This window comes from Rutidosis leptorrhynchoides, chromosome 7 (genome assembly GCF_046630445.1).
Source record: "Rutidosis leptorrhynchoides isolate AG116_Rl617_1_P2 chromosome 7, CSIRO_AGI_Rlap_v1, whole genome shotgun sequence".
Taxonomy (NCBI): domain Eukaryota; kingdom Viridiplantae; phylum Streptophyta; class Magnoliopsida; order Asterales; family Asteraceae; genus Rutidosis; species Rutidosis leptorrhynchoides.
Genome location: NC_092339.1, coordinates 3287487 through 3298207, shown reverse-complemented (window position 1 = coordinate 3298207; position 10721 = coordinate 3287487). Strand labels below are relative to the sequence as shown.

At 36.4% G+C, this 10721-nt stretch overlaps 1 protein-coding gene across 1 annotated transcript; it reads right to left on the bottom strand.

The window, feature by feature from the left end:
* Positions 1–6714: 6714 nt before the first annotated feature.
* On the bottom strand, positions 6715–7506 carry LOC139857857 (uncharacterized). The gene has a single exon (XM_071846700.1). It carries the CDS (start codon positions 7504–7506, stop codon positions 6715–6717), a length of 792 nt encoding a protein of 263 aa, XP_071702801.1.
* Between the last annotated feature and the right edge of the window lie 3215 nt (positions 7507–10721).

Sequence of the window (10721 nt, the reverse complement as noted above, 5' to 3'; positions counted from 1 at the left end):
ACACCCCGTCAATGGAATCTATTGAAGGCGCACAAAATGAATCCGATGAGGTTACTATGCCAAACGATATTTCGGGGCAAATAGGACAAGCTTTAATACGATACACCCAACCCTCTTAGAGAAGATTAAGACGTTGATTAATGATCAATTGGACGAAAAGTTAAAGACACTTATGACCAATAATCCTACTTTAAGAGGAGAAAGGGGAAGTGGGGTAAGACAGGAAGAAGTAGAAGCCTCGAGAAAGAAAGATGATCGTTTTGAGTACAAGAATTTTGCAAATTGCCATCCACCGGAGTTTCATGGTAAGGTTGACCCGATTATTAGTCAAAGGTGGATTGATGAGTTGGAAGAAACATTTATGTTGTGTGAATGTCCCGAGCACCTAAAGGTAATTTACGCCGCTCATCAAATGAAAGGAAGCGGTTATGAATGGTGGAATTTCATAGTTAAGTCACATGGACGAGAGGTGGCAACAAGTTTTTCGTGGGATAAGTTTCGTGAAATGTTTATGACTCAATTTGCTCCACCCGCCGAAGTTAGTAGGTTGAAATCCGAATTTATGAATATCGAACATGGAAGTAAAACGGTGACCGAGTTTAATGCCGAGTTTAATGATAAGTCCCGGTTTTGCCCGGACTTTGTTTCAAGTCCCAAGTTGATGATGGATCACTATCATGAGAAGTTAAACCCCGAAATAAGTGAGTTTATTGATAAGAGCACTTATAAGACTTTAGCCGAAATGATGAATAGGGCTCTTGTGAGAGAACATGAACTTAGGAGGAAAGCGGCGTTTAAACGAAAGTTAGATCAAGATACAAAGTCAATGCAAAGTGTTAGCCCGAAGAAGGGTAAGTTTAGTTCCGAGTCCCCGCACAAGTCAAAGGGGGGATTCATGTCGGGAAAGAGCGGTGGGAAAGAAGTGAATACATGTAGTAGGTGTGGTAAGAATCATACGGGCGAGTGCAAAGTAGGTACCACCGATTGTTATTCATGTGGGAAGCCGGGTCATAGGGCCGCCGAATGTCCTAAGAAGGGTAAACAGTGTTATTATTGTTTTGAAAAGGGTCACTTTCAAGCCGAATGTCTGGAGTATAAGAAGGATTTAGCTAGTGATAGTGTTAAGAAGGAGGTTAAAACGGAACCAAAGACGAGTGATAGCCGACCAAGAGCCCGAGCTCATCAGATTACCGCACTTGAAGCGAAGGAGTCCCAAAATGTAGTGTCAAGTACCTTTATTATAAACTCCTTACCTGAGCATGTTTTGTTTGATTCCGGTGCTACGCAGTCGTTTGTTTCATATTCTTTTTGTAAACATTTTGACATGACCCCAATTATGTTAGAGCATCCTTTAGAGGTTGAAATAGCGAATAATAAAACCGTTATGGTGTATAGTATCATTAAGGGATGTGAAATTATTGTGGATGATGAAAAGTTTGTCATAGACTTGATACCCATGCATATGGGAGAATTTCAAGTAATTGTGGGTATGGATTGGTTAGATGACAATGAAGGGATAATTTTGTGTCGTAAGAAAATTGTGTTAGTTCAATCACCAAGTGGAAAAGTTATATGGATTTATGGGGAACGGGCTAGGCGTGCTATTCCTATATGCACGTATGCTAGGGCTAAAAGGTTTTTGTCTCATGGGTGTTGTGCATTTTTGGCCCATGTGGTTGATAATTCGAAGGAGGTTGTCGAAATAAGTGATGTACCGATAGTTAATGAGTTTCCGGATGTGTTTCCGAATGAGTTGCCCGTTGTACCTCCCGAAAGAGAGGTAGAATTTAGAATAGATTTGATTCCCGGCGCCACGCCAATTGCCAAAGCACCACATCGATTAGTCCCGTCGGAAATGAGAGAAATGATGACTCAACTACAAGATTTGATAGATAAAGGTTTTATACGTCCTAGTAGTTCACCATGGGGAGCTTCGGTTTTGTTTGTGAAAAAGAAGGATGGAACAATGAGAATGTGTATAGATTATCGTGAATTGAATAAGGTCACTATTAAGAATAAATATCCATTGCCGAGAATAGATGATTTGTTTGATCAATTACAAGGTGCATGCTTCTTTTCAAAGATAGATCTAAGGTCGGGTTATCATCAATTAAAGGTGAAGGAAGAAGATATCCCTAAAACGGCTTTTCGTACGAGGTATGGTCATTATGAATTCGTGGTTATGCCTTTTGGGTTAACTAATGCTCCGGCCGCGTTTATGGATTTGATGAATAGGGTTTGTCGACCGATGCTCGATAGGTTTGTGATTGTATTCATTGATGATATTTTGGTGTACTCTAAAGGGGAAGAGGAGCATGCGGTGCATTTACGACAAGTATTAGAGGCTTTAAGAAGAGAAAGGTTGTTTGCTAAGTTCTCTAAATGCGAGTTTTGGCTTCGTGAAGTTCAATTTTTGGGACATGTCATCAATAAGAAGGGTATTTGTGTTGATCCAACAAAGATTGAGGCGATAATGAGATGGGAACCACCTACGAATCCCATAGAAGTTAGGAGTTTTCTAGGTTTAGCGGGGTATTATCGACGGTTTATACAAGATTTTTCTAGAATAGCCACCCCACTCACAAAGTTGACTCGTAAAAATGTGCCATGGAGATGGGAAGAAAAGCAAGAACAAGCGTTCCAACTCCTTAAGGAGAAACTTGTTCAAGCTCCTATACTAGTTTTACCTGAAGGGAATGAGAATATGACGATTTATTGCGATGCTTCTAAGAAAGGTTTAGGGTGTGTGTTAATGCAAAATGGGAAAGTCATAGCTTATGCGTCCCGATAATTGAAGGAACATGAAAAACGTTATCCCACCCATGATTTGGAATTAACGGCCGTGGTTTTTGCTTTGAAAATTTGGCGTCATTATCTTTATGGTGTTAAGTCCTCTATTTATACCGATCATAAGAACTTAAAGTATTTATTCGATCAAAGGGATTTAAATGATAGGCAAAGGAGAGGGCTCGACTTGGTGAAAGATTATGATTGTGAAATTTTGTATCACCCCGGGAAGGCTAACGTAGTGGCGGATGCTCTTAGTAGGAAGTCGAGTCACCAGCCGATTAAGATAACGAGTTTGGCTATGGTAATATCACCCCAAATATTTGATAGTATCTGAGTTGCACAAGGTGAAGCATTATCACCCGAAAACGTGAGAAAAGAAAGGATCAAGGGGTAGGTTGGTGATTTCGTTGTAGATACTCGTGGTCTAAGGCTTAGATATGGGAGAATTTGGGTACCTTTGCAAAGTGGTGTTAGAAGTGAGGTCCTTGACTTAGCTCACAAATCTAAGTATTCGATTCACCCCGGTGCTACGAAAATGTATAGAGATTTAAGGAAAGACTATTGGTGGCCGGGAATGAAGAGGGATATAGTTAAGTATGTGATAAATGTCTTACTTGTCTTCAAGTGAAAGCCGATCATCAAATGCCTTGTGGTAAGTTGCAACCATTAGAAGTACCGGTTTGGAAATGGGAACACATTACAATGGATTTAGTGACTAAGTTGCCTAAGACCCCTCGACAACACGACGCCATTTGGGTTATTGTTGATAGATTGACTAAGAGCGCGCTATTTTTGGCAATAAGAGAAGCTTCATCATCGGAAACAATGTCTAAGTTATATATGAAAGAGGTTGTTGCAAGGCATGGAGTGCCGGTTTCCATTGTTTCGGACCGAGACACCCGGTTTACATCACGATATTGGAGAAAGTTTCAAGAAGAGATGGGCACTAAGTTGCATGTGAGTACCGCGTTTCACCCACAGACGGATGGTCAAAGTGAGCGAACAATACAAACTCTTGAGGATATGTTAAGGGCGTGCGTCATTGATTTTGGTGGTAGTTGGGATGCTCACCTACCTTTAGTTGAATTTTCGTACAATAATAGTTATCATTCTACAATCGGAATGGCGCCTTATGAGATGTTGTATGGAAGGAGGTGTAGAACTCCAATATGTTGGGGTGAAGTGGGTCAAAGGGAATTAGGAAGCACGAAAGTGGTACAACAAACCACCGAAATGATAGATCAAATTCGTGAAAGAATAAAAGCGGCACAAGATCGACAAAAGTCTTATATGGATAAAAGAAGGAAACCGATAGAATTTCAAGTGGGCGATAAGGTAATGCTTAAAGTTTCCCCGTGGAAGGGTATTATTGGTTTTAGAAAAAGGGGAAAATTGGGTCCAAGATTTGTGGGACCATTTAAGATAGTGGCAAAAGTCGGGAAGGTAGCCTATCGCTTGGCCTTGCCCGATGAATTGAGTAATATTCACGACACATTTCACGTGTTGCAATTAAGGAAGTGTTTGGCGGATGAATCAACTTATGTTCTTTTAATTGAGATAGAGGTTGATGATAAATTAAGATATGCGGAGAAGCCAATAAAGATTTTGGATCATAAAGTGAAGCAACTAAGAAATAAGTCGGTTATGTTATTGAAAGTGTTATGGCAATTTAGAAAGGGCTCCGAATGTACGTGGGAACCCGAAGAATGGCTTATGAAGTATTATCCATCGTTGCATCAAGAATGGTTCGCGAGGACGCGAATAATCCAAGAGGGGGAGAGTTGTAACATCCCAATTATTTAAGGTATTATTTTATGTAATTTTATTATTTTATATATACATGGATGGAATGATTTTGTATAAATAAATGGACAAGAGTTAAGTTTGTTAGTTAAGTTAGAAGGGACTAAAGGTGCAAAGTTAGAATTTAGGACCTCCCATAATAGAGTTTTGATGAGGAGGGTAGAAAGTGCAAATAAGGCAAAGTTATTTTAATAAAAGAAGTGAAAATGCTGGAAAATCATTTTATTTACAGAAAATTGATCAGAGTGTGTGTGTGTGTCAACATCTTCAAGAGGAGAAGGAGAATTCATCAATTGATGAAATTGTGTTCATGCAATCATAAATTAGTGGAATCTAAGGCATTCTAAGCATCCTAACAAGTCTTAACTCTTCAAATTTCTCTTCTTTGTGCACAATTAGGGTTCTTGAACTCTTAAAGGCAAGGTATGAACTTTTGTATCTATGTATCACTAAGATTGGATGTTCTTGATGAATCTCTAGCTTAAAGGTTGTTGTTTATTGAAATTGTGCACACTTGAATGATTTAGAACGAATTTGTTAATGATTTTGGAAGTTAGTTCATGTATGAACTTACATTTTGAGTGTATGGTATGAATGTGATGAAATTGGTGATATTCTAGCTTAGAATCAAGTCATGCAAACTAAGTGTTTGATGAAATGCCTCAATGAAATGTTTATGTGTTCTAGTTGATAATTATGAAGAAGAAAGTTGATGTATGAATTGTTGTTATTGTTGTAAGTTATGGAATTTGGATAATTGATGATTTAGGGTTGCTAGTAATTGAAATGGATTTATGCACATTTTGATGTTTATTGGAATATTTGAAAGAATTGCATGTTATGATTATAAGAGATGAACTAGAGATTTGTATGATTAAGGAAATGATGTTGGCTTGATAATGTTGTTATATTGGAAAAGGTAAGTTAAAATGCTATGTATGTAAGTGTTTATGTGTATATGGTAGCAAATAGGGGGTTAAGTTAATGTATAAGTGTATGAAGGTGTGAAAGTTTATGAATGTTGTAATTTTTGATTGAATTATGTTATTGATGAGATTAGCTCATGTATAAGTGCTAATCAAGGTAAAGGAGCCTCAAGTGATCAAGGAAATCCGTTTAATCAAGGTGAGTTTATAGGGGGTAAAATGGGCGGGTCAAGAGTGAATTAGTGTTCTCGGATTGCATCCGTGCAAGAGAGCAACGACTAAGTGCACTAGTTGAGTAGCTTAGATGGAATTATTAGGTTCACCTAATGATTGCATCTATGGTTGATGTTTAGCTTAGGCAAGATTATTACATTGCTAGTAATCTTGTCTATGGATGGTTTAGCTTAGACACATTGGGTGTCTATGTGCATATGTATTATGGAAATGTGATTTAAGTAGCTTAGGCATAAGAGTATGCCTATGGTTAGCTTAGACATAATTACTAGAGTCGGCCTAGTAAGTTATGTCTATGGTAAGTAAGAGTCGGATCCGAAAGTAAGTAAGCGGCCGTTAGGTTGAAAGACGATAATGTGATTGTTATGCTTAATGTTTTATGCTATATTATTTGCCTATAACTCACTAAGTGTAAAAGCTTACCCCCGTGATGTTTTATGTTTTTAGAAACGAAAAGTCATCGTGAAGGCAAGGAACCCGTTTGAAGTTAGCGGAGCATTGGCATTAGAGTAAGTGGTAATGCAAGTCTCTTTTTGAATCAAGCTCTATGGGTACCGCTTATCAACGCCGAGTCTTTTGTATTTGTCATTTATGTTGTCATTAAGCTTTCGGGACCAAACGATGAATTTGAAATGTGAAAACATGTTTTCGTGATTTAAATGATCTTTGTGATGATTAATGGTGTAAGAAACTGATTTACTAAGTTTGGTGATGTGCTATGATGATATAATGGGTTTGGAGTTGTTAAATTGGTCAAATTTGCAGTTTTGTAATTGGGTTACAGATTAGTCTAAGCACACGAGTAATGTCGCGCCGCGACAAATGATGCCGCGTCGCGGCATTGGTCTTGTTTTGGTAACAGAATGGAGGTTAAGAAGTGTCAGAATTTCCTTTATGTGTCGCGCCGCGCCGCGGCATTGGTCTTTGCCTGGGCAGGCACTTAGCTTTAAAAAAAAAAAAATTATCGTTTAAATGGCGTTAAAGTTTGAAAACCATCTACATCAACAGAATTACCATTATGAATTTTATTCCTAGAGTTATCAATATTTAAAGCATTTTTAATAGCAGCTGCAGCTTTCTCATCATCTGTTTTTGGTCTAATCTTACATAGTTTAAAAGAATGACCAAACAGTTTACAATGAGTGTAGACATGTGGTTTCCACTGATAAGTAACTTCAAGGCAACCAACTCTAGCTGGGTAAGGTCCTATAGCAGGGAAACTAAACTCCAAACTATTGGGTAATTCATCAGAAGCATCCACCTCAACAAGAACTCTGGCAAAACCAAACCTTCCATTCTTACTCTTACACCTCTCTAAAGTAACTTTGTCCATTAAAATAGGCTTTCCAATACTGCTAACAAGTTTACCTATACTCTTACCATTCCATAACTCAACTGGTAAATTGTGAACACAGACCCATAAAGGCACTTTCCTAGGTTCTATCTTTTGTAACCACACACCAGGAAACCATTGGTTAATAATGAAAGGAACATTATTAATCAACCAAGGTCCATTTTCAAGCACCTCTTTCATACCTTTTTCACTCTTAAACTTACACAAATAAAACCCTGCTGCGGTTTTGGTAACTTCCTTAAAATCAAAAATACCCCACATCCTTCTCAAATGCATATTAACAACCCTATAATCTATAGAAGTTCCAATAAAGTAACCATACAACTGTAATGTGAATTGGCTGCAACCCCTTTGAACTTCATCCACAGAAAAAACAACTCTTTTTTTACCATCTGGCATTACAGTGGGAGCAATATAATCCATTTTAGTATCATCATCTTCATTACCCAAACATTAGCCCTTTTAATATTCTCATTGACCTCCACAGGTTTACTAATCAAATCATTTCCAAACTGACCTTCAGAGTTAGATAACCTTGACTTAGTATGAGTAATAGAAGGCCTAGCAATATCTTCTGAACCAACATCATCTTGCTTGCTAGCCTCATCATTAATAGAATCCATATTATTATCATCAGAAATAACCCTTTCAGCAGAAATATCAGGCCTCATTTCCATATTAGTAGCACAATGCAATGTGCTAAAATCATAATCAAAACTTATCTTATCACAACCTTTCCCATTAACATTACTCTTCTGAAACATACTATCACAATTTTCACCAACCTTCTTCTTAAATTGATTAGCATGTTCAAGTAAAACAGGATCAATATCATTAGAATTCTTATCACAACCTTTTTTACTTTTGAAAACAGCAATAGGCACAGTCTCATTTTCTTTTGACATATTAGCTTGACACCTATCATCCTCAACAATATGGTGATCACTAGACTTATCAAGTTGATTATTAGCAATAGAAATAGCATCATTAATGGCCAAGGAAATAATATCATTATCATTAGAAACTAATTCATCAACAGACTTAGAAACCACATTACCCTGTAATTGACTAAGAGATTTCTTTTTCCGTCCTCTTTTAACTCTCTTATCTTTTGCAGGTAAATGAGAGACTTGCACAGGGACAGAAGAATTCCCTGTATATTGAAAGTTAAGAGCACCCTTCTTTAAAGCAGAAACCTCAATCACATCAGAACTCTGATTAATATTACTCTTTCTTTTAGAACCAGATTTTTCAGTCTGACTCACCATAGAAACATTAGTGTCATTTCAATCAATCTTACCTCTAATCACAGACCTGGTACGAGCTCTCAACATTGCAGGGCTTAAATTGGGCAAAACAGGGGAAGGATCAGTCACCATAGCAACATGAGTATGAAGCTTGCTATCAGGTGGATCTGGAGGCCGTACACGTGATTCAGGAGTGTTTGACAAGTGATTCATGATAGTAATAGTGGGTTTAAACACTATCTAACATGAACCCAAGAGCAGAACAAAAATAAAAATGCACCCTAAATTGAAGAACAAAACAAAGTAGGAAAAAGAAGAAAAGGAAACTTAAACAAGCAAAACGTAGTGATCGTGAAGCTATATTAAGTGATTCCAAACATTTTAATTCTAATAATCAGCTGAAAATTGAAGGAACAGTAAACTCACTAAGAACCCTAAATTTCAGATCTGAAAATACACAAAACTGAATAGAAATCGATGAAATAAAAGCTCAAAATCAGTTACGGGGATTGAAAACAAAGAATAAACAGTGATTTGGGAGGTTTGATGAACAGATTTGGGTGGAAATCGATGGAACAGTGGTTTGTGGATGTGTCCGTACAGTAATTGCCCACACAAAAAGTGTAAAACGAGAGAAAAAAACACGGGAAAAAAACAGCCATAAAAAGGGAATGATGTAGAGTTTAGGGTTTGGTGTTTTGGGTTTATTCCATAAACCCAAAACACCAAACCCTAAACCCTAAACTCTAAACCGTTCGTGTAAAAAACTCAATCTAAATCCTAAATCTATACCCTAAACCCTAAATTTCTAAACCCTAATATCTAAACCCTATAAACCCTAATATCTAAACCCTAATATCTAAACCCTAAAATCTAAACCTTAATATCTAAAACCTCAACATACGCTCGAAAAACACGATAATTGTTATATATTACTTCTTCGAGCGTTTTTCCGCCAAAATAAAAACATTTATCACAAAGTGTCTTTATTAAATGTTCATATTTTCATCCAATATATAATGTTCGCGAACAAAGTTTTTTCAAAAAACGAAAAAAACAATTTTTGCTTCCCCCGTTTCCCCCCGAATGGTTACTTCCCTCTTGATCCTACCATATATATATATATATATATATATATATATATATATATATATATATATATATATATATATATATATATATATATATATATATGGGTCAGGATCAATGGGGAAGTAACCAATCTGGGGGAAGCGGGGGGAAGCAATTTTTTTTTTCTTCGTTTTTTTGGAATTTCTTTTTCCCGGCATCAAGATCACACGAAAATATGAACATTTAGAAGAGACACTTCGTGATGAATGTTATTATTTAGGCGGAAAAACGATCGATAAAAATAACATTCAAGATAATATTGTTCGTGAAGAATATGAACGTTTTTTTTCTTCATGTTTTGTGAAGTAAAATTTAGCCCGATTTAGAGTTTAGGGTTTAGGGTTTAGGGTTTAGGGTTTGGTGTTTTGGGTTTAATCCATAAACCCAAAACACCAAACCCTAAACCCCAAACCCTAAACTATAAACCGTTCGTGTTAAAAACTCAATCTAAACTCTAAACCCTAAATTTCTAAACCCTAATATCTAAACCCTATAAACCCTTATATATAAACCCTAATATCTAAACCCCAATAGCTAAAACCTCAATATACGCTCGAAAAACACGATATTTGTTATATATTACTTCTTCGAGCGTTTTTCCGCCTAAATAAAAACATTTATCACAAAGTGTCTCTACTGAATGTTAATATTTTCATCTCATCTATAATGTTCGTGAACAAAATTTTTTCAAAAAATGAAAAAAAAAAGTTTTTGCTTCCCCCCGATTGGTTACTTCCCTCTTGATCCTACCACTATATATATATATATATATATATATATATATATATATATATATATATATATATATATATATATATATAGGGAGAGGATCCAGTGAGAACTTTTTTAGTGTGAGAACTCTAGGAACTCCAAGAAACACCTAAATACACTTAAATTCGAGCAAATAAAAAGGAATTTGAGCAAAAAAACAAAACACAGACGAACAAAAAATTCATAGTCGAGCAAAAAAAAAATTTCGAAAAAAAATGTAGAACCATTTTTTGTTCGAATATCAAATTTTTTGTTCCACTACCTATATGTTCTACATTTGTTTGTTCGAATACAAAAATGTAGAACACATTTTGTGTTCGAATTCAACAATTTTTGTTCGAATTTCTTTTTTTTTGTTCGGCCGTGTTTTTTTTGTTCGACTTTCCCATTTTTTGTTCGACTACCCCATTTTTTGCTCGAATTCCCCCTTTTTTGTTCTACCGTGTCTCATTTTTGCTCGAATTT